This window comes from Larus michahellis, chromosome Z, assembly GCF_964199755.1.
Source record: "Larus michahellis chromosome Z, bLarMic1.1, whole genome shotgun sequence".
NCBI classification, from domain to species: Eukaryota; Metazoa; Chordata; class Aves; order Charadriiformes; family Laridae; genus Larus; species Larus michahellis.
Window position 1 is genome coordinate 34316538 of NC_133930.1, and position 25218 is coordinate 34341755.

The 25218-nt window shown below is 37.9% G+C and overlaps 1 protein-coding gene across 34 annotated transcripts in view; it reads right to left on the reverse strand.

Annotated features, from left to right (window-relative positions):
• Positions 1-4410: 4410 nt before the first annotated feature.
• MPDZ (multiple PDZ domain crumbs cell polarity complex component) overlaps positions 4411-25218 on the reverse strand; it is a 99681-nt gene continuing 78873 nt past the window's right edge. For 24 of the 34 annotated variants that reach the window (XM_074569009.1, XM_074569008.1, XM_074569004.1 and 21 more), the window contains 18 exons: positions 24086-24177; positions 23724-23814; positions 23298-23378; positions 22118-22210; positions 21956-22030; positions 20346-20523; positions 17732-17877; positions 17317-17400; positions 17016-17209; positions 16608-16755; positions 13402-13488; positions 11922-12018; positions 11222-11265; positions 10004-10126; positions 8965-9069; positions 8735-8847; positions 7519-7642; positions 4411-6655 (listed from right to left, as the gene is read on the reverse strand). In XM_074569009.1, the coding sequence (XP_074425110.1) occupies positions 6509-6655; positions 7519-7642; positions 8735-8847; positions 8965-9069; positions 10004-10126; positions 11222-11265; positions 11922-12018; positions 13402-13488; positions 16608-16755; positions 17016-17209; positions 17317-17400; positions 17732-17877; positions 20346-20523; positions 21956-22030; positions 22118-22210; positions 23298-23378; positions 23724-23814; positions 24086-24177 (2022 nt within the window). In that variant the 3' untranslated portion in view covers positions 4411-6508. The remainder of the gene's footprint in view (positions 6656-7518; positions 7643-8734; positions 8848-8964; positions 9070-10003; positions 10127-11221; positions 11266-11921; positions 12019-13401; positions 13489-16607; positions 16756-17015; positions 17210-17316; positions 17401-17731; positions 17878-20345; positions 20524-21955; positions 22031-22117; positions 22211-23297; positions 23379-23723; positions 23815-24085; positions 24178-25218) is intronic. The other 10 variants (XM_074569011.1, XM_074569005.1, XM_074569001.1 and 7 more) reach the window with 2 other exon arrangements.

Here is a 25218-nt window from a genome sequence, read left to right on the forward strand (position 1 = left end):
ATCAGAGTTTTTGTCCGCCTGGGACCTAAAACTTAGAACTTCTCATACAAACAGAAACCTACAGTTGTTCTTCCAAAATGCTGCTGGACTTTCTTTTCCACTAAAACATGATTTGCAAGGGAAATGGTGGAGCCTAAGCCTTCACTTTACAGGGACTTTTCCAGGACATGGAAATTCAAGCGGTGACCATCTAGGTGTATGCAAAAAGAAGAATCTGCAGATGCAGCTGGTATTATCCAGCATTTAAGATCATCATGAAACAAAACTAATTTACTACATTAAACGTGTCACTTGTCCTATTTAAATCCCCAGCTACCAAAAATGAAGTCTCCAGCCCAGACATTAGGTTTGGAGGTGCCTGGATTCCCCAAGAGAATTCTGACATTAAGAGTGACATTTTCCTTCACTACCTGTATTTGTATATATTCATTGAAACCAAGAAAAATGACGTGTCTGAAACAATGACCAAGTCATTTTTTTAATTCCAAGCACATCAGAAGAATACACCCTACTAGCTCTTTGCAGGAACTTTACACTTGTAAAAAAGTATAAAATCTGGGAAAAAAAATTGGCGTGGACTTAGTAAAAAGGCATGACACATATATGAACACTATCACTTCTAACCATCTTCTGGTCTTGGTGACAGTAACAAAGGTTAATGCTTTCCCCATATGACAGTCTTTATTATCATCTGTCCTCAGTGGTTCCTGTTACAAACAGGAATTCCAGTGAACATATGCTGCTTTAAACGTTAGGATCATATTGATATTATTATAAGTCATCTGCAACACTGACCTTTCTACTCCCGTCAGACATATTCCCATTTAACACTGAGTAATGAATAAATTTTTTCAAGGCAAAACCGAATGTGTATGTCTTTGACAGTTTCAGACACAGACTCTCCCAAAAGAGAGAATAACTAATTTCCTATTAAGTACACAAGATGCTGCTCCCAATGCTTTTTGTAAAATCCCCAATAATGTGAAACTTTGAAGTGCTGGACACAGTGGCTATGGCTTCCCTGTGATGAGAAGGTACTTGAAAGTTACACCCTGCAAAGACCTTTAATGTGCTTCAGTCTAAGTGCATGTGTGAGGTGCTCAACATGAAACTCAGGCTCCCTTATACCCGTCTGGTGTGCAGTAGTGGAAACCTGATAAAGCATCCTGAAAACGTGCCCTGTGGTCTCAGTCCTCCCAGTCCTGGTATCGTGCACTCTTGATGGAGTAACTATGAACAGTGAGTCGCAAAAAAAACCCCACTATGGAAACACCAGACTGTGACACACTGTTGTTGACCAATGCTGAGAGTCTCAAACAGGTATCCCACATTCCATAGAAATACTCACAAAGAACATTCAGTCCCTTTTAGTTATAATGCCTACCTTGCTCAGTCAAAGTGTACTCTTAACCAAACTGAACTACAGTTAACAAAGTGTACTGTTAACTAATAAACTGCCAAAGGCTGAAATATCAGAAAACAGTAACAAATGCCGAGAAATTCAAAGCTTCCCATCTTAGACAAAAACCTTTCACTTGTCTACCTTCAGGTAAACTGGACATCTTACTTAAGCACTTAAAATACCCAATGTAGCACTCTCAGCTAAGAACACAGATAAGATTTACTGTCTGTGATTCAAACATCCCCCTTATGTAATAATAATTTTTAAAACTTATATATTTTAAAAACCTATCTGAATATGAAAAAAAATGGACTGACCAAAACGTAGCTTGACGAGAAAAAACTATGTGAAAGCCTACTTAGTTCACTTTCTAAAAACAATTTGCTGCTGCAACTTAACAAACAATCTTGAGTTACAAATTCATAATCCAGTTTGGATAATTCTGTTATCCTCAACTGAGACGTACATAGCTTTCAGGATTAGTAGTTTACCAGAAATTATTCTCCTTTCTGCTGAAATAAGAGAAGTAACACCTATTTTTTTCTGTCCATTTCATGTGACCATTTTCACTGTGAGTAAAAAGTTCAGTAACATCGTGGAAGACTTTACCACAGCAGAATGAAAACATATGGCAATAAGTTTCGATTGTGCATCTCCTTAGGTATCATCTTCCATTAGTAGCTATACTGTTCTCAAGTGTTTGAAATGGATCTGTCTAATCTGACACTGTTAGATTTTCCCAAGTATCGGTGGCACAACTTCACAAGCTAACACATAACCCTGCAATAGTGGCTATGAACTAAAATGCATTAAAACCAAGATATACACAGCTATTGAGGAAGATGCATGAACTCCAATTCCGAAAGAAATAAAAACAGCTGTATATACCCTGCAGGTGCTGAATATGCTAATGACAATAGTGTTCACAGTTTTAATTGCATTTGTAAAGGAAGTGAAAATTTTCATCTATTCTTAGTAGTTTCAAGTGGTGCCTAAGACAGAATTTCTCCCTGCACATGAATATTTTAGATGCTTCAAAGCATTTACTTTTAAAAAGCAAGAAAAAGGTGTGTGTGGAAAACCACTACCAGCCTCTTCCCAATGTCACTCTCACTTTGAGATGAGGCATTCTCTGCAAAACACTATTAAAAGTACCAAGTTCCTCCACACTACTTGCAAGTCTGTCAATAAAACAAAACATCTTTTTTGCCACTTCAGAACACAGATGAGTTTTTTCTTCTCTAGTTGTTTTTTTTTTTCTTTAGGCACATCCATGCCTAGGTCTACAGAACATACAGCTTCTTTTTTTAATTTTAAAAAAAGGCTGGATAGGTTGAAGGGAAGGGGATTCTCAACGGCTACTAAATTCCACCCACTCTCCCAACTGAGAATTACCAATACCGTTGCTTCCATAAAGCTAACCCAGAAATAAAATCCGGCAGAGCAACTAAAAGGAAAGAAGCCATGCCAATGATACCTGTTCACTGCCAAGAAATGAAATGTGTGCATTCCCAGGAGACAGCTGTCCTTTGTTCAGACCCGTGCTTACAAAAAGTGACAATCTCTTTCATTAATGCCACTCTAAGATCACTAGCACTGAACAGGTGAGAAGTAAGCAGAGTTAGAAGAAAGGACTGGGTATCTGAACAGACAAAGGGCTGGAGTCTTTAAGATGCCAGGCCTTTCAACTCCAACCCTGTCAAGTCCCATAGTTAACACAGTCACATGGAAAAAACACTTTTGGTTAAAAAATGGAGGACTTGGTAGAACTGGAAGCACAGTACACCTCACAGGACTAACCCCTGTGATATGAAAGTTGCGTTGAATGCCAAGTGATAAAGAAAACCAAACATGCTAAGCCTGCAAAGTTTATTACAGCCCATGGTCCAGTGCACGGCAGCTGCTAAACAGTGGTCATACAACAGCTTTCCCGGTGTGGCCCTACAGGCAGATTCTGTGTTCTGAAGCGTCAGTGTGAGCCACAGCTAAACGCAAAGTCCCAGGCTCCATGGCTCACTGTTTTGATCCCTCATGGCAAGTCCCACGCCTGAAGGAATGCTTTTTTAACAGACTGAACAACGGTTAATGCCATCTGTTTCAAAAAGCAAGGCAGCTTCATATTAATTCCCACACAGAATCATTTAGGCTGGAAAGGACGTTTAAGATCATCAAGTCCAACCATTAACCTATCACTGACAAGCCCACCATTAAACCATGTCCCTACGCACCATGGAGAAAGTCATGACAAAGTGCTGTGCTGCCATTTTTTAAGGCGTTGAAATAAATTCTTCTTGTTCTGCTTTAGAAATAGTTTTCCCATTCACAAACATTTGAAAATTATACTGCCTATAAAAAATAAAAATACAGAAATATAAAACCACATATAGAAATACAAAACCATATATAACTTCTCTGGGAGGAAAAAGACAACAAAAAAACCCCCAAAAGACAGTATAGTGACATTAACATTTAATTAACCAAGCAAAATCCATGAATTCCACATGAGCAATATAACCAACTGAACAGTCGGTTACCAGTCATCTGCCCTGTGGGGTCAAGCATACTCACATAGAAACACCCACTTAGGAAAAAGTTTGTTCATAGGTAAAACAGACACCAAGAATAACTTTTTGCAGAGTCCTCCGCTGATGCAGAAGTGACCCATCCCATCTATGACATCATTACTGCTATTCCTAATATAATTTCTTCTTCCTTAGAAATGGGATGTGCCCTGCCATTGCCTTTTGAAGTCTGCAAAATCCTTTTTTTCCCCTCTGCTTGTCATAGTTTTGGCACCTGGTCTCATGGATTTGCTAAGAGTTTGCAAGCAAAGATAAAATCTTAGAATCCAAATAAAGCCATTTTTAGCAGATGCTTTAAGGTTCATATAAAGCGTAATGACTTTTTTTTTTTTTAAATTAATTTAAATTGTTTTGAATTACTCTTTCACAACAGAACAAGCATGATATTGTAAAGGAACAAGAAACACACCTGCAACTTCATTTCTTCGTTGTGACAGTTTGGAATTTATTCACTTAAATCCTCCATTTAGACACAACAGCAGTAACAAAGTATCTGTACACTACTTCTGTTACAAATATAGATACTATTTAAAGTGACTTTACATACTCTAATGTAGGCATTTCTCACTCTAACCAAGGCATAAGTATAGAAGAGCAATTCAATAACAACAGCATCCAGTAACAGTACCATCTGTTTCCTTTCATCTTAGCATATCACAGTGTAACTTCTAGAACAGTTAAAGAGACAGAGGGTAGCTTTTTTTTAGTTAATTCACTTAGACATAGCTATCAATTTGTTAATACTATTTCACAGACATTCCTAATACTGTTTTTGCGTTCCACTAAAACAAATGCTAGTCTTTTGTATCTTCCCCTAATAATGGCCTTACCATTGCCTGTATTTTCAGTTCAGATTCCTCTTAAATAAAAACTGACAGGGTGGCCTTTTGATACAATTTTTTTTTGCTAATTAACACAAAGGGTCTTGCTGCTAATTAGCATGCTTATTAGCTAGGTATCTTTCTCCCTCAAAAGACTTGGAAAAATTTTTCTGCAGAAAGGTGAACCATTGGCAAAGTGTGCTTTATCTGCCAGATTCCTAAGAGCCAGTTTGAAGGAGCAGAGGCAAAGGCAGGCTACAATCCGCTAAGGGTTTCAGTGAGTGCAGTTTTTGGATAAAGTTTTAGTGAGGATCCTACTTAGGAAACTGAGAATGTTGATAAATTTATTGACCACACTGCTACCCAAAGAACAGCTCCATGGTTGCACTGTACTTACTAGACACCGTCTTCTATTTCTGCCTCTAAAATTAATAATCCCCAAACAATATTTGCAGCCCTCAAGTCTCCTCTTCTGCTTAATGCTCATGCAGAAACACCTGCACTGCTGTCTTTTATTACTCACCTTCACTGGGAGGAATTTTCAGCCCTTTACTCCTGGTTTTAGGCCTCCTTCATCCAAGGAGGACTCTATCTTTGCTGCTACCGATAATGGCAGCAACACCATAACATCAACTTCTTCCACCTTGGCTTAACCAATATCCACAAGTCTCTGTCTGCAGGAAAGTAAACCTGCCCTGAGTGGTTTGTTTATGGCTCTGATTCAAGTGTCTCACAGAAATGTCTGCAGAGCCTGAAGTTAATCTTGCATGTTGTAAGAGGACAACCTTCACTTACATACATTTCATATTGGGAAGGTTGCTTTCACACTTATAAATGCTAGAAAACACTACTATTATAAAAGAAAAGTATAGTTCTTCTCATACTGCAGTTGCTGGGTGCTTTCACTCACCAGAGTAGTTTCCACTAGCAAATGGATTTTTCATTCCTGAGCACAAGCCCTCTCCTTTAAAAATAAACACATACGTGTTTATTTTGCCTGCCTCAAACCCCCCCACCCCCCGCAAACCTAAGCCAAACTAAACCACAGATTTTTTTTTTTTTTTTTTTTTGATATACCATGACTTAGGAAATTTAAACACATGAACAGACTAGAAAAAAATCCACCCAAGTCACCTACCCTGCTCCTTCTACTTGGGAATGGTGAAATTAATACAAATAACCATCTAAGTCCATTAATCATCTGCCTCCACATTACATACTTTTCCTTTTCCCCAAATTCCATATTTTGTTAATACTTACTTTCTCCAATAATCTTATTTCTCTTTTCTGACTACTGCTGCCCATGCCACCCCTTGTTGACTGGTGACTTTATCATTTTTCCAACATATTTCAAATATCCAAAGCCTCTTAGCAAAACATTCTAGTTTTGTTGTGTGGTTATTAATGCAAACATTCCTTTTTTTTTTCTTTTAGTGGCATACTAGCATTCATTATAATACTAATATGAAAAATATCCCCATGTTTCCATCGTTGACATAACATAATCCCAGTGGTTTGACAGTAAGAGAAATACTTCTATTGTGTACAAAAATATGGTTAAATGCTATTTTTCTTCAGTGTTGTTGTAACACAGCCCTGTGAAGCTGGAAGAGCAAGAAGGCTATATAAACATTTCCATTCTCTTTGCTATGCGGAATGTAAATAATATAGTTTTACTGACCCTGCCCCTTTGGGCAGACAGTTCACGACAAAACAGTCAAAGTGACTGTTCCTTTTGTCCTTTTCAGAATAGCAACCGCTTCCTCATGGGTCACCCCTTCTAAACTCTGCCCGTTCACAGCAATGATTTGATCCCCCCGCTTCAGGCGTCCATCTTCTGCTGCTGCACCCTGAAACGATACAACATGTAATTGCAGACTCATGCATTTCTTTTTCTCCCTGCCACACTGTCCTTATGGTCTGAGTAAGATGGATTCAGTGCACAAAACCCCCTTAAAACTGTTTTGATTTTCAATGATTCAAACACAGTCAATTGTAGTATAGCCTGCTAGTACTGCAGTATGCTCTGCCTTGTCTTAAGTTTCACAACATCTAGAAATCAGATCTACAGGAATTTTATATTCCCTTAACCTTTTTCGTCCAGCTATGATAACATTTAAACTCTACTATCATAGCAGTAAAATTTTCAAGACCTGAAGATGTTTTCAGCAGCTGGTATAAGAAAATCAGTAATCAATATCCAGCTCTGTACTCTGATTTACCATAAAAGTTTGGGATTCTTAATTCCAGTTTTCTCCGACTCAGGGCTGTTTCCTAGGACAGTCCAAACTATCAAATCCAGGTCAGTACCTGAACTTCTCCAAAGGTCCAGACTGAGTTCAATTATTTTATCTTGGTCTACCTTTCAGACTCTCAGTCAAAATAAATAAAACAGTCCCTTCTATTAACTGAAGAAAATACACTCTAAACATAAGGCAGGGGAGCTGTTTTTCTAAGTATGGGCACAATTTCAGTTTTGAGATTTAAGGAAGACTCTGCCATATGCAGAATCACATGCATTTGGAAATTCTGAATCTTCCTCTGACTACAGCCTTCAAATGCTGCGAGCACATTCTGACGAGCACTTGCACTAAGGAAGAAAAGCTGAGAGAAACCATAACAATCCTTTGGCTTCAAACTCAGGCCATTATTTAAGACAGCAGCCACTGTGAACTAACTAATAAATGGATTGACTGAACAAATTTACACTTACCTTCGCAAACACTGTCTTCACATAAATGGGTAAGTCACCGTGGGGACTGCCATAACCACCCACAATACTAAAGCCTAGGCCGTCTGGTCCTCTATCCAGAGTAATGGTTTTGTACTGAGGAGGTCTAAGAAAAAGAGAGCGAGTATTGAGATGTCGTCTGAACTTATGATTTAACATGCAGAATATTCAACAAAAAGCATTTTTCCTTTCAAGCTAAGCAATACATTTCCCTTTCCACTAAAACTACAAATGCTTTTATTATCATGAACTGGCTATTGTACTTCATGTAAAACATTGTTAACTGTCTAATGCGCTCGCTGTTACTTGAAAGTAGCTATTCCAAACACCTCTTCTGCACAGCTGGAGGCATAGTTACACCTGCAATGACGCACTACCAGTGCGTGCTAAGTGAAGTGGAGATGTAATACCAGTACCTCCAATTACCACAACACATAAACACTTACTTTAAAAAACTTGTAGCCCATTACAACTCCTAAAAAACGTCTAAAACTAGCCCCAATAGTTGATGTTGCAAGGCTTAATTATGTATCGCCTCCTCTAATATATGATCGTGATAGACTATTTATACAGACCATACAGGAACATTTCCCCAAATATACTTTGACTATAAGAAATTCTGAAGTTCTGTCTTTCGAAGTAGATCTATGTGGCTAAAGAATCTGCATTCTCTCTTTTCCTGTTTCTAGAAGAAAAATGCCTCGGGTTTATAACAGAGTTTGAGGCAAAGCTTGTTCACACAGCTGTACCTTGCAGCATACCAGAAGCAGTATACCTTGTACACCAGAACAGTTCAATGCTCCTGATAGCCCCAAGCTAGGAAGCACAACATGGAAATGCAGGTACCACTGTGGAAAGGGGCTTGCCGTTTAAGTCTGAGAAAAAGTGTTTTGGGTATATCTATTAATTCCAACTACCAAGGCTCAGTGAAACAAAGGAAGCTGTATTTACAGAGAAGAAATCAAATCACATCATAACTCTACAGAGGGGCAAAGTAAAGCAGCACAGCAAATCACATAATGAAAAATGCAGAAGACCTACAGCCTAAAGGTCCCATGTATACCAAATGTGGTATGCCCATGTATATCATGATTAAGCCAAACAATTGATCCATTATTTGCTAGAATTTGTACGTTTTTTGGGTTGAGTTCCACCTAAAATAACAGGCTACAGAGGTTGTATGTCTATAGTCACTGACCCTAAATCATCCTGAAAAATGCTGGTTGAAGTTAGTCCCGCAAATGAAAGATTGGACGTAGGTGGATCCTGTTGGTGACCAGTTATGACACTCACTTCTCCTCCAGCTACAACCTAGGAACAGAGTTTGTAAACCAGTAAAATGAGAATGCTGACACTAAATAATTCATTGTAGCAGCTGGCAAAATATTATTCAGAAAATATTCCAAATGTCACTGAAGATTTTTTTACCTGCAACTCAATAGTGCCTGAAGCATTTTTTAAGAGACTAACAGCTTGGGAGTGTGTCATGCCTTCAGTAGATGTTCCACAGATGCTAACAATCCTGTCCCCAACCTGCAGAAGAAAGTGTAGAAAATCTAACTAACAATAAATTAAGTTACATAGTTTCATTTCTCACTTTCTTTCAACAATAGCAGATCTGTGTATATGCATTTAGCCAGATTTTATCAGTGATACTGGACAGGAAGAAAGAAATCAGCAACTGTTCACGGTACATTTTCTCTCTAAGGCAAATCATCTTTGAACTACATAATGACACAATACAAAAATAGAAAATTCAACACCATAATTAGCAAATTATACTGGTTTAGTATATTCAGTGTAAAAAAGTAATGATGCTTTACTGAACTGATCCTAATACTCTACGAATATACAGCATGTAAAAAAAAGAGATGCATTTTGCGCACCACCCGAAGACAGGCAGACTGAAGTAGTAAATTATCATCAGAGATTATATGTTTGAATTAATCCTGAAATAGTACCATCCATTTTCCAAGGACCATGAGTCAAATTCAGCCACCTCTGGTACAGATTGGATACAGTATGCATGCGAGTGCTGTATCAGATAAGACCTCTCACTTTAACTAGAACCTAAAAAGTACTATCTCTATCCTAAGGCAGATAAGAATAGAAAACATGAGAGATAAACCAGACTGGATACCTACAGTTGCAGGAATGACCACCATGCTCATCAGTGGACCTCATTTACAGAATCCATCATCCTGAACCATTCTATTTTTAACTTTCACAAGATGACTACCTCTATAATCCAAGAGGACTGTCTTCCCAAAGTTAGTATCTTTCAGCAATTACCTTTTACCATGCTACAAATCTGAGTTACTGTTTCATCAATCCAAACAGCAAAAATTCTTGTCACAGACAGAAGCACTTATGACTGTATCATTAAACTGCTGATTTATTGCCTGCCTAGAATAATTACTGTGCATTACTCATGAAATCTTTACAACTTTCTTAACAATTAACTTACTCTGAGTTTCTGAGTCTGAGCTGCAACTCCATTCGGATGCATCATGGCAATAAATATAGGAACATCTCCAAGAGGACTTCCTACACCTCCAGCAATGCTCACCCCTAGTGAATCTGCGGGGCCCTGTTATTGTAATGAAAAAATATTATATTTTTCTGGAAAGAAAAATACATGCAGAGAACTGTAGCCTTATCTCAAAAAATTACTAAAGCCCCTAGCTCAGGAATATCACAACTCCTATTTCTCAAAACATTTTTTAAGCTAATACATTTTGCATCATTTAGAGAATGCACAGAGAGCAACAATATATGTTTCTTCCTATCAGTGGTAGGTGACAGTTTGCTTAGTTGGATGCTTTATCTTAACCAAACAAAATACATACAGAATTCAGCATCAGACCCTTAATGTCAGCATAGAAATTTGGGAAAGGAAAACTGGACAGATGGGATTGCTTGTCCTTAATATTGTCTGTATCAATCTCCTATTATGAACCTCATGAAGACTAGAATTAATCTTTATGCTCCCCCTAGTGTCCTATTGCTGAAGAACAAAACTAGCTGTTCACTACCATACAACAACCTACTACCTAACTGCGAAAACTGCTATCATAAACTGGTATTTGCAGATTCTACTGTAAAAAAAGAATAGCTAAATACAATCCATGTAATCAAGTGAACTAGATGCCAGGCAAAGTCAAATGAGTATAAGTATTTTGGACAATCAGAAGCCGCCTGAGACTCGGATCTCATGCTCCTCTAAGTAAGAAGTCAACTGAATTTCACAGTTGAAAACCTGGCAGCTGTCATGTAAGAGTCTACCCATTAAAAATATGTGTGGAGAAAAATATGAAATACCAAATAATGGGCTTGCAACTTTGGTGCAGTTCCCCTGACCTCAATAAGTGGAATCTGGTTTTAACTCAGGTTAGTAACAGTAAAACTAGGTCCCATTATCTCTTACTAATCCTTCCTCCTTTTGCTTTCAAAACAGGTCACAAAATGTGACAGCATAAATCACACTGATTTTACATAAAAATATAGGCAGTAGAGATCACACAGGCTTTACCTGAAAAAACAGGCAAATTAATTAGCTATTGCCAGAGCAATTCCTCTCTCAGAATGATTAGCAGGGCCAGATTTCTTCCTTTCCATAAATGCACCTATTGACAACATCTACAAAACCTGTTCCTTATATATATCACTTCATGCTGTAACTTACCTTCTTTATTTCAACTGTTCTTAGTCCCTGTATTTCAGAAGTTGCTGTCAAATGAACGTTAAAAAAGAAAAGTTAAACTAGAATTTTTAGGAAACTTTTCCATTAAAGTTCTCCAAACCACTATGATGATTCTAACTTTCTGCTGGTTTATTATAGACATACGCTTTAAATAGATTTTGAAAGTGGCTGTCATTAAATTAATATGATTTAAGTACTTCTAGAATAGGTGAAAAAGTTATTCATTGTCTCCATTTAAATAACTTTTGGAATAAGGCTGCTAAGCGTGGTCAAATGGAACAGAAAAAAACCCCTATTATTTGCTAGCAATACTTTGGTCAGAAGTAACTTTGTTCTACATTTAAGCATGAGACAGCTGTTCCACATCTATTCTAATTTAACTACAGAGTATTTGGATTTCTATGAATAGACAGCTTGACTGAAGACGTATTTAGATTAAACAGAAAATTATGGCTCAACTCATATTCTAAACTGCTCGTATAATAAGCTGCTAGCTTCTTCTATAAAAAGCTATTCAAAGATATATATGATGTACTGTACAATAACCACCCCTGCAGCATTTTAATGACTAAGGAATCACTTTTACACTTACAGTACATGATGACAACATTTTAGAGAAAATGAAAGATCTTAGCTACAAGTTCACACGTATAAAATACTGACAGCACCAAAGAAACCTTACTGGTATTCTTCTTTAGACCACTTTCAAAGACCTCAGGAGCACTGGACCCAGAAACCGGGACACTGAATGATGACAGACTGCCACTTCCTTCGCTGACCTAAATACAGTGTTAGACCAGGATTAGAGATCAGCTTCAGACACCCAGTTGATAAAAGTAAGACTGTAACCCACTGTATTCAGTGGATTTTGCTGTATTTTACTTTTTCGGTGCCTACTTAAAGCTGACACAGTGAAACTCCATGTATTTCTTGGTCACTCTAGAGGGCTCCTTGTTTGAAAAATCATAGTATCAGCAGAGGCTGCACGCCTACCACCCCATGCAATGCTTTCAAGCTCTGCTTCTGAGGGCCAGACTGTGCCCTTTTATTTGCACCTTTTATCAATTCATAGAGATGTTCTGGTGCAAAAATTAGACATCATTATCAAGGTAGGAACAGAATACAAAAGAAAGATCTTTATACATCCTCATGTATACATTCATATTCACCCACTGCATCAACTGAAACAAAGATTAGGCTCTCCACTCAGCTTCACCTGCACAATTTCCAGAAATATTTTCACTATACCTGCAGAGCAATATAAAGGAACAACATGGTTTCTAGAGAGACTAATTTGCTGACTGTTAAAGACTCTTCAAAAACATTCAACATTGTGAGTTTCTTCTTACTTAACAACTTAGATTAAGACCACGCAGAGCCTGCATGTTTTCATCTTGTTTGGCATTACCCGTTTTGAAGAGAGCCTAACATTTCAGTCATACCCAGTTTTAACCTAATCACTTTACACTGTTTAATTAGGATTTTTCTTAAAACTATTTATCTGCATTACTTGATGATCTGCATACTCAGTTTATAACCAGAGAAAGTTCAGAGATAACTAGTAAGCTCTCAGAGATGTAGCTCCTACTGGAGAGAATCACAATATATGCTGCTACCACATGAAGGATGCGTTCCTGCATACAAACTGATGTTAGTTTGTAACACTCTACCATTAGACCAACAATAAAATAAACTTGAGAGAAGCCTGATGGAAAGGGTGCAGGTTTCCTGCTTCTGATGACCAAGACTACGGTAAGAATACACAAGGAGTGGAGAAATTCACTAAGTTTACTGAAACAATACTCCACTGCATGCCAAGCACTCCTAAAGTAACAAAGAGATTTAAAGTCCACTCCAACTTCTCCTGGTATCAATGAGAATCAGAGCGCTCTCTGCTCCCCAGGCTGAAGCCATAAAAAACCAGACTTGGCAACACAGCGAAGCCATTTCTGGAATACATTTTTGGCTCCATCATGTTTTTAACAGGTACAATATGCTAAAGTGAACATATAAAATGGTTACTGAAAAGCTGCAAAGTACATAGAAACTACTTTTCTTCATCTTGGATCAGGTATGTGGAAAATCACTGTCATCCATTTAACTATTTAACCAAATACTTAACCATTATTTCTTCCAAACTAGGTAGTTTTACAGTTACACACCTGGCTGCTCTGGGATGTTCTCCTCTCGGAGTGGAATGGACCAGCTTTTATTCTTCCGACCTCTAGTCTTACTGTACCTAATGAACACTAAAGAACCAGTCACTTATAACACATCTTTTCTGTTTACAACATTGAAGCCTATGACAATATTTAAGATGGTCAAAGAAGAAAAAAACATGGACAGAGGGGAAAAGAATGGGCTAGCAACCCTGCAATGAGCATCAAGCAGACAGAGCTCACAGCAGGATCAGAGCCACACAAACTAAGTACACCATGATACTGAGCAGAGTACTTTTTGGATTAACCACTACTAGAATACAGATAAGAAAATTGCATAGGAAGACTAATTCTGTCACCTTTCACTTAACAGGAAGTAGTTCTGGCTTCTCAATTGTAATGTCAACATATATTTTCAAATGGCATTTTTCCAGGAGCAGTGAAATTGACCACTTTCACAACAAGCACTAAAAATAGTACAACACCTAGAAGTATTAATCATTATTTCTGTTGATATGACTGAGAACATGTTATTTAAGCTGGTAGCTAGTCATATCTCTCTGGTTCTTGAAATTATCTGTTACTCTGGATCCATAACTAAAGAAATTTGGGCAGGAGGTTTTCCAAACACCTATCCGTAGTTTAAGTGACATTTCTGCATCTGACTCTCCACAGGAAGCTGGGTGATACAGACTGTCTGCATATTGGAAAATCCTTTCACTACTCTTTAAGCTTTTAATTATACTGTTATATACATGAAATATACATTAAATGCAAGTCTCAGAAGAAAATTCGCCCTGCAATCAAATATTTAGAAACCAAGACATTAGGCTGGTTTTGGAAACATACAGGTAAGTTATTATCACAAACAAGATTTAGAAAACTGGACTTCTGAAACACTACAAGTACTGTCAAAAGAGAACCACCTATCTGCAATGTATTCAAATACAGAAATTTCACGGGTTTGTTGCTTTTTTGCTTTTCCTTCTTTCTACCACTGGGAAGTTATTAGTATGAGCTTCTGCATCCAAATAACTTAATATTACATAGGTTTGCCTTTATTTATCATGCTTTAGCTGTACTACCCTAAGAGAGGTTCATGTATTTGACAGAAAATTCACAGTAAGAAATAGACCAATATATCAAAACCAACAACAGGACATATCCATTCAAATAAGGTTTCCATACCTCATATCCTGTCGCTATTCTCTCAGGGATGACACGAGAAGAGATTTATTAATAAATTGCTTTTTTTAAAAAAAAATAATGTTGACATCTCTATGTCCTGGGAAAGACTTGATCAAAGCTCGAGCAAACCCATTCTTTCCTGCTTGTATGAACTGACTCATATTAAATCACATGGACAACTCTTGTCCAAAATGGAAAATTGAGGAAGTACCTATGTACCTAAAATTACCACAGCTTCACATAAAATGCAAACCCACAAATGAGCTTTAAAAATTATGTATGAAAGTGGGAGGTAATACTTTCCAACTGAACATGTGAAACATCAATTCACATTTAGTTTTATTACAGCTTTCTCTCTCTTCGCATTTGATAAATCTGTAAGTCAAATGAGGCAAAAAAATTACCAGCTTTTCATATGGTTTAGGGATACTTACAAAGAAACACTGCAAGAACAGGTGGAATTCTCAGACTGACAACACGTTCTAGTGGTCTCATGCTACTTATATTGGGATTTTCCAAAGATTATAAATAATTTTCTAGCAAAATACACTTCAGGCACTTCAAGAAAATTTGCTCCTAGATCTTACCCTCGTGAACCAAAACAGAACAAAACAAAAATGGTGACTGCCTACATGTGAGTGATTGTGCTTTACTCCATTTATACTGTGTGAACAAAACAGAGTTGTTAACAATAATATATTTGAGGTATTTTAAAAGCCTCATTTCTGAGGGCTAGGACAACTAATTACAAGTACTACTGAGTGATATGAAGTATTTAAAACATGAATATACAAATGATAAATGGGAAACAAGAATCTTCAATTAGATACTCCAAAATGCTTGTGAAAATGAAAGAAACTTTACACATAAAACGGCATTTTAATATGGAGGAGCTGTAAAAGTACAGCATATGAAGAAGAAATGCACTGTCCTTAGATAAAGTATGACATAAGAATGGAAAAGTACTATTACCCAAGAGTGTGTTGAGTTCACTGTCAGAACACAGATGCCAGTTCTGGCATTCTCATTTACACATGTGCTGAAAATACTGAAAAAATTCTCCTACTTCCTCTTTCTAACCTTCCCCTCACCGCTCCCCCCCCCCAAAAAAAAAAACACAACAAAACAAAACAAAACTCGAGGAAATGTTCAAGAAATGGAAAAATATACCTTCGAATGTGAGTGCAAATAAGCATGATTGTGTGTCTATGTATCCAAGCGTCAGCTATAAGTAGTGGCTGTTAATTTTTTTCCAGTGGAAGCGTTTTCCATTGGAAAATGCTGACTTGATAGAATTCTTACCATGCAGCAGGAATGTCTCAAAACCTTGGATGGAAAACAGACAAGCTGGCTGACCAGCTGGACTTCCTGCCAGACCACAGGAAATGTTGTATATCTGACTTCATTCTGATTTGGAAACAGGGGGAGGATATCAGAAGCACAAAATATGTTGAGAACAGAAATTCTGGTTCCAAGAGCTGCAGATAGGAGTCTACTTCAGTTATCTCTCTGAAACAGCAATTTTTTATACTAGATGCCTCAGTAATTGGGAAATGCATTATAGCATTTAATGCATGTAAGGTGACACTAAACACACACAATAAAAAAAAAAAAAGATGAACATTATCAATTATGAAAGTAATCACTTTTTTGGCACAACTACTCTGATGAATCCTCCACCATTTAAAGCCAGTTTTGAGTACCTGTCTAAAAATGTGAGATAGTTATCCAGTTATCAGTTTGCTGGAGAAAATACAGTGTTAAGTTTTAGGTTGTTCTAGCTAATGGTATTCTATTGCCCTATAAATATATGGAACTCTTCATGATCACTACTCCCATTTTCATCAGGCAAAGCGTCCAAATCTGAATGCTCTAGACTTCAGGAAGCTTAAATTTGGATCCACAGCTCATTCTCACTGACATCTCAATAACAGTCTGAACTCAGCCTGAATAAAACTAAAGCTTTCAAAAAGTCTGGATCGCAATTCTTCACTGTTATCCACCTTCTCTTTTCCCAATACCTTTAGCAAAGCTGCAACAGCCTCCTGGTTAGCATTTCGAACATCTTCTCCATTCACTGTCAATATCTGGTCTCCTTGCATCAATCTCCCATCTGTATCTGCTATTCCTCCTTTCACGATGTCTGACACAAACACCCCCGTATCATTTCTGCAAATACACACAGGGATTTTGCATTACAGTATTGTCTGAGGGCCATTTTTATGGCTTGCTTTGGGAACATAATAAATATTGTCTCATTTTTTTTCCTGAGTAACGTTGGGGTAGGTCCTCTAGGAATGGCTAATTAGATTAGGCACAAGAATGACATGTACAGCCTTCAAGCCCACAAGATCTGAGCACCAGACTCCAACAGAAACACAAACATGCCAAGCGAGTTCCAGCCATTGACTCTCCAGGTACATTCATACCTTTTCCCAACAATACTCAGCCCAAGGCCTTTGCCAGGCTTCTTTTGGAGTTCTATACTGAGTACATCATACATGTCTTCCTCCTTGTACTGGGCCTCATCTCTGTACACAGTTAGACGAACTTTTTGAGGAGTCTGTCGGAGGACATTTATCGCTTCATCATGTGTGGCATTCCTGAGGTCAATCCCATTCACCTGCAATGAAAGCACAGAATGATAAAATATGCAGGACCTTCCAGCAGCCAAATAGAAGATGCCTCGATAGCAAATGACAATAAAAATGACCAAAAAACCCACCACACCTCCAATATCTGGTCCCCAGCCCACAGTCTCCCATCTTTAGATGCTGCTCCTTCTTCATATACTTCATGGATAATGATTGCTCCCTGCAGAGAAATAAAACAAAAATAAACTGCATATCGAAACAATACGCCCATACTTTGAACCAAGAGCAACTGAAAATTCCTACTATAATTCGCCAGTGATAAACAAAAGTCAGATATATGAACAAATTACCACAATATTTAAGAAATTCATTTATACTTTCCATTTTAAAAGTAACTTTTTCCTTTCTTTTTTCATTTTTTTCTGAACTGGTGTCTTTGGTATCTTTCTATAAATGCTACAGAAACAAATGAAGAAAAGAATTTCTCTTCTATCAGACATTTTAATTTCACTATTGTTATTTCACTTGACACACTTATTTTTCCAACCAACCAGCAAAGTGTCTGCTCCTCCAACAATGCTCAGACCAAGACCAGTCCGCCCTTTGGAGATATCAATCGTTGTTTCGCATCCAGGAATGATGGGACAAGTAGCTGGGTCAGAGGCTAACGTGGCTGGGGTTGAAGATCTGCTTGTGTCTAAAACAACAATTTAACATCCTGGTTACAGTAAGAGGGCTCAATATTAGAAAAGTGACTTTAAAACAGCATTTTGAGATTCCATTGACAGCTCTACAGCAACAGCTGACCTACACAGAACGATGCTGCAAATTGTCCCTTCCCCTCAGACAAGTACTATCCTGTAGTTTTAATTGCAGTTATCCTGTTTTCATACCATCAAATACCTTGGATCACAGTCTACATAGCCAAAGAAGCTATTGCACACAACAGATTGTACTTAGGATAGAATTTAATTTAAACAGCTATACCAGCAACTATGCAATGTAGATCAGAGATAAATGAAGTACATAGTATGTACTATACACATGGATTCAAGGATGTCATCCCTGCATTTTTGCAAAGGGTCAGGTCAAGATCCACCTAACCAAATATTCCATCTCAGACTCAGATCTGTACCATAAAAAAGAATGTTAACTATGAACCAAATGGAGTGGTATTTCACAAGTCCAGCAATTAATGCTCAAGTCAAGGGTTTTATACACATCATTATACTTCCTGGCCCTCAAAAAGAACTTTTTACACCAGAACTTTTAACTGGACACTGACATAGCTTTTGGAAGCGGTAAGTTTCGTGGTGTAAACATCTATTCTTATAGTACAAATATACATAGTGTCCTTCCATAGCACTTCATTTGTAAATTCAGTATCTTTGGTATGTCACAAATGGATCTTTGCTTCAGTATTTTAGTCAGTTCTGTATGCTTCACAGAAAAAAAAAAAAAAAGCTAAAAATACTAAGAGGGGATATTGTGTAGCAACTAATGGAAAGAATCAGCAACCAAAACATCTGGGATGTTCTGATCATCTTTACCACCGATGTTCTTTAACATCAGTGCTTTAAAGAAAAAACAAAATGACACTTTTTCCAAACTGTAAAAGCAGGCATCAAAATCTTTTTGAGGCACTTTAGAAGGGCACTGTCCTGTCTGCTCCTCCCCATAGGTGTGACCCCGTTATGCTCTTCCATTTCTGACCCTCCAATTTGGTACGTAACTAAGTTAGCTGACCTTAGTTGTTATAGCAATAAGCATAAACAGGAGCCTCTCTGCGTACCACCCCTTAGTATTAACATCAGACTTTATCTGCTAGACGCAGACACTCTGAAATATATGCTATTAATTTCAGAAAGCGCAGTTAGATAGAAGAGACTTAACTGAAAAGTAAAATTACTGCAAAGGAAATCGGTTCTGTTTTACCTCAAACCAGGACAGAAGGAGAGTCAAGGCTTAAATATAATTCTGTACAGAAGGTATAAAATGTACATGAAATACATGAACTAAAGAACTGGAAGGGAGTCTTGGTATGCAAGGCTGACCTCATCTAGTTAGCTGCATTGGTATTGGGCAAAAACTGGCCTACGCAGCACTGCTGGAAACACTGAAGTTGGGTAGAGATGTAGTAGAAAGCAGACCAATAGAGAAAATGTAGTTAGGGATGGGTTGCTTATCTGGAAGGAGTCTGTGCAGAGAAAACAAGGTGCAGTGGCAGCAAACAGGTGGTCTTGGTAAAAGGAAGTGGGGGAATAAATTATAAAATCAGGTGGAGAACCAAGAGGAGGGAGATCTTCCAACGGTTTGGTTGTGGGTGCCTGTAAATTGTAGTGAAGCTAAGCTGCAATCACAAATCCCCAGAATGCTGGCGGGAGCACTGCTGAAATCTCCTCAGGTCTTTATCCCAAAGACTTGCTGTGGCAGGGTGGAGATGGAAGGGATAGACTTGGACAAAGCAATAGATTTTACCCTAAAACTAAATGCAGAAGGGAAGACAATAGAATTATTACCTAGTAGCTCTCCCATGTGTTTCTTAAGATTTCTTTAGAGTAATATACTATAGTATATAGTATAGAATCGCGTATCAATACTAGTATTAGCAATAAGGAATAGAAACGTGACTCAGTAATACTTGCAGTGATGTACATATAAATTAACTGTGATGTGCACGTTACTCAATTAAGTTATTATTAGCTTCTTAGTAGTGTGTTGACAAACCAATAACCATCACCAATCAGTCACATCTCAACTCCCCACTCTAAAGTGGGAGAGTCAAACATGGCTAGTCATAAATGGCAAGACAGTCTCAACCATTCCCCTGTTCCAGGAAAGATAATATGACTTTTCTCCCTCATTTATGCCTCCCACTCAGTTCTAGAAAACCATGACAGAGGCACCTGCTGCACAGTCTTTGGGAGGGAGGAGGAAATCCCTCCATCCTCTCGCTTCTACAACAGGACAGTGGGAAGGCAAGAGGTAGGTCTTCGGTATGGAGCCTCACTGCTTTATTTAGATGGATCTGTAATCCAAAAATACTAGAAAACGCAACTCAGAAGATAGCTAAGTGCATACAAAAAGACAAAACTTGTTTACAAGCTGGGTCTTCATTTTTATGTCACAACCCCAGTGAAGATAGACACACAAGGAGAACCTTACTTTTGACTGCTTCTGGTTCTGGTGAGCTGGAAGAGGGGATGGTTGCTGGTGGCTGCATATTCCTCCTCTCTGCTGGCGCAGTGCCGGAAGGGACGGGTGGTGCAGTCAGGCTGTCTGTCTCTGCTGAGTTGATTGTAAGCCTCACCATAGTTTTGGATGTCTTCAGCAGACTAATAAACTAAATGACAAAGAGAAAAGCTGGTGAAGTGTGTAATTGGACTGTTCAGTTGTAAAACAAAAATAAAGCAGAAGAACCCTTCTGCAGACTGGAGCTACTAGTCACAATCCTGCAGGTTTTCTTGGTAATGAACAAAGACAAATATTGATATTTTTTATAAGAAACAGCAATAGAGTTAACTGTGGGCTAGTCCTGGCTGATGTTAATCAAGTAGCTTCCATGAAACTCTGCCAAACCGTACCTGATGAGAATTTGGGAGTGTTTTGATGGACAAAATACTATGTTTATAGCAATTATCAGAAAAATCAGAAAACCAGTACTGTCTTTTAATGCTTGGGTGGAGCCCAATTCTGATCCCACAGAAGTCAATGACAAAACATCTACTGATTTAAATAAATGTGCTACTGCCATCTTAGCTCCTTAATCAGATGCACAGCTGGAAGGAAAATCTGAAAATATTATCTGAACAATGTGGGGGAGAGGACACTAGTGTGTAACACAAAATCTAGTTTAAAGAGATACTGAAAACCTTCAAAATTAATTTGCCACCTCACAGAAAAGACACCAAATCCTCCTGAGACTTTACATCTCAGTAGAATAAGAAGTATTTTCAGAAATTACTTAATCTCTGTCTCGTCTTCCAATGCATACCTACTTCCCTGCAGACAACTTAACTATCTCTTACTCATTTACTGCTTCAGAGGTAGTAGCGTTTCAGAGTAAGATGGATGCTCTCCTAATTGCCCTTTAACAAACAAAAAGTAATCTTCTTATGCCTAAAGAATCACTTTTCTTGGTAGCAAGGCAGGTGTTAGAAAAAAGCCCTCCTTGATTCATTACAGAACCAAAATTGAGTTTGCAGAGCTAGAAGTTAGGAATAAATCCTGTTATTTAGGAATGGAGATAGTTTTCTCCAAAGGGCTGAAATACCAGGCTTGGAATACAATGACGCCATTATTACAGACACTCCCCATGTATCAGCTCAGTTCACAACCAGATTTACCACTGATGCAACTCACCCGTGTGAACTTACACGTATTAATTTTATTGGTTCTAATACTTTTAAAGTGGAGTAGCTATGAAGAGTCATTATTAAGCAATAGTTCATGGCTTTTATCCCACAACTAAGTGCCTCTCAGTCATCAGATCTGAACCACAGGGGGGGGAAAAATAATCACATTTGGAGCACAGAGAGAGATGATTCATTAGTGCATTAATGTAAAACAGCAGCTGAGTTTTAAATTCAGGATTTAGCTTATTCTGCAGTAGTTTCCTTATCCAAACAATGCCTGCGGATCTTTGGTTCTTCAGCCAGCTTTCAAAATGCAGTCACAAGTATAGTCCTGAAAACCTCACTGGTTTGTTTAAGACACAATCACCTCCTACATTAAGTGGTGTGATTTCTACAACATTCCTGACACTTCAGAAGCACCTTTTCTACTGGATATCCCACAACAATTTCATCATCCACTGCCAGGATCTGATCTCCAACTTTGATTCGTCCATCCTGGAAACAACACAGAATAAAAATATGAGCTCTGGTTGCTCATTTTTCATTTTGCATTCCCTATTTGGATTTTAAATGTTCTCACACCTTTGCTGCTGCACCATGATCTGTTAAGCTTTTAATAACTACTCCATTAACTGTGTCTTCTTCACTAATGGCAATTCCAAAGCCTCCTTGATCCTGGGCAAACAGAGAAATGCAAATACTTAGGTACTGTGTTTATCAAAATGTTAGAATACATTCATTAAAGACTAGCAAAGCCTGCTAGAACAAAAGTTTGTGTTTTCCAAATGTATCAATGTTTTTAATTAATCTATTTTTGAAATAGTCGTTGCCAACCTACAAACAGTATATTAGTTACCAGGATAAATCTGAAATACTTCTGAATTCAAATCCACTCCTTTGAAACTTACAAGGTCAATTGTGATTCAGTTGGTAAATTCATAAATAAGAGTAAGAAACACAAAATGTTTGGAAACTACTAACTCAGGTAAATAAAACTTCATGATATAGCTTAAATTCATTATTTGAAACCACAGAAAAAATACATGCAGGAGGGGAAAATACAGAAAATGGAAAAATGTATGCTCTTCCCATGAAACTAGTAAATGTTTGTGGTAGAGTGAAATTTCCTACTGCTTTCACCTAGAATTAAATCATCCGGATACCATAACCTGTAAGATATTCTCTTGGTTAATAAGGGGAGGCGAGATGCCTTCCAAGGAGAAAACTTAGAAACAGTCCGCAAGTCTCTATCCTTATTGTCCACTGAATGCAACTGGCCTCTCCAGGTCAACAAGCAGAAGCAGCAATTTTTCCACCCTCATTTGGCAGCTTCAAAGTTACAGAACATGTGGTCATTTTCTCCCAGCTGCACAATTTCCACTGAATTTCTATGTTGTTCAGGGGGATTTGGCACTGACAATGTGCTAGTTCATTTACTCTGAACAACTAAGGCAATGATTTTACCTGAGGCACCATGGGTAGCTGGTTACCAAAAGTTTTGCAAATAGGACAAGAGGTCGCTTCTTTTAGAGACACAGGCAAATTTATATGAAGTTAAACAGAGTCGTGAGGTTGCCAAAGGCAGTCATTACGTCAGGAAAACTCTGTGGTCCACTCACAAATAGGAAGAGAAGACCTCTAGAAATCTCTATCCTGACTTACAGTAAGAGACAGTTTGTTTGCTGTAAGAGGGACTCCATTACAAAAATGCAAGCTAGCAAATACAAATATGGCTGATGTAAATTTAATTTTCAGCACATACCTTAGGGAGTTCCACATACTGAATGTTTTTACATGAACTGAAGTCAGAAAGAGGACTGGAGTTTGCACCACTGATATCAATCTAATAGAAAATGAAAACATAACCATCAGCAACTATATTCAACATTTTGCATCAAAATAAAGTGGTGCACAAGCCTTTAAAGTGGGTATGATCATTTTCTGGATTCCTTTAAACTGCTATAACCTATTCACAAGAATGTTAGATTTACTTCATAGTTTAGATGAACATAAAATAAACCAGAATTGAGCACAGATGTATTAAGTTTAGCAGCTTTACTAACATCTCATTTGTTTTTCCCTTGGATAACTTTTTCTTTTGTAGTAATTGCTATGCAGGGAGGGCACTCATCTATCCAGAACAATGTTAGTATCTCAGTGAAATGAGAAAAACAAGAAATTACTTTACCTCTTGATGTTGAAGTGTCCCTGAAGTACAATGTGAACCCTCTACTGACTTTGCAGGGCAAACAGCCATCTGATTTACTGCATCTTTACTTCTACAATAGATTCAGTTAAAGAACGTAGTAATCATGTAGTAATACAGCACCATATTTCTTAGAACAAGTTTAAGTCTAATGCTTTCTTTTACTTCATTTTTGGCACTCACAATGCAAATACCAAACCAGAAAACTCAAGACATATTTAACAACTACTAAGAACTGGGTTCAAAAGCACATCTACCTTACCAAAATTAAAACAGAAACACTCTGCAAAACTTGAGCATATTAAAAATAAACTTTTTTAAAGAAACCTGTAACCAGAACTTACCTGATAAAGATTATTTTTACTTTAGATGGTGCACATTTGATTATTGAGGAAGCATTCTGATGAGTCCTTCCATAGAGTATTTGCCCATTTATCTATATAAAGGAAGGTCGCAATTATTTCTCAAAATATTTTAATTCCCTTAAAGTAATTTTTAAGCCTTAAAAAAAACCATTATCCCACCTCACTGGCTAAAGCAGAAGTTGTATTAAAATAACAGAGTATGTTGTGTCCTGCTTTTATTCCCTTCTTCCAGTAAAAAGTTCCTTATAGTTTGATTTCAGACTAACACTGTCACAGTGCTACAAATGTCATTCTCCGAGTTATACTGCATTGACTTGGCACATCATCTATTTCCACTTGCCATCGATCACCTCATGACTGATGTGGTGATAAAGCAGGGCCATGGGAAATTCTAACCATAACAAATAAATGAATCGCTTACATCCAGACGCGAGATTACTATTATTTATCGAACCTCAGCTCTGAGACAGGCACTTTATACACAGGAGTGTGAACACTGGCGCATTTACAATCTGAAGATTTGACCGGACAATCATTGTGCTCATTTGGCAGAGCAAACTCACTGGATCCCCTTGAAGTTCCTATGATTCAGATATGATGGAGGTATCAGTGTGAATGTGCAGAATAATTTTGGTCACACTTTATTAATTGCATTTGTTCTTGGAAATGAAAAACTACAGTGCAGAAGTTCACGCTAAGAAAGGGGAAATGACTGGAAAACACAAAGGGAAAACAATGCAACACACACTGAGGTAGTACCCATATAAACACAGAAGCTAAGCAGAGACGCAGCAACAGTGAGCAACAGATGCAAAACATAGAAATGAGGGTTCAGCATAACAGCAACCCCTCAGCTCCCATGCAGGCAGTGACCACCAGGCATGGTCACAGGGATACTGAGCCCTATCATTTACACCGGAGGTGACAATCCAGATGCAGCACTGCTTCCAGCGTTTGCGATCGGCTTGTGAAAAAACACAGTCAGGTTATCAGCTGGAGATGGGGCATGGCCCACCACAGCTGATGTACAGCTACTCGGGAATGTAGGGAACAAGCTCAGATGTCTCCTCTCAGAAGAGGTGAGACAATCTCTTGGCATCAGTTTGCAGGTT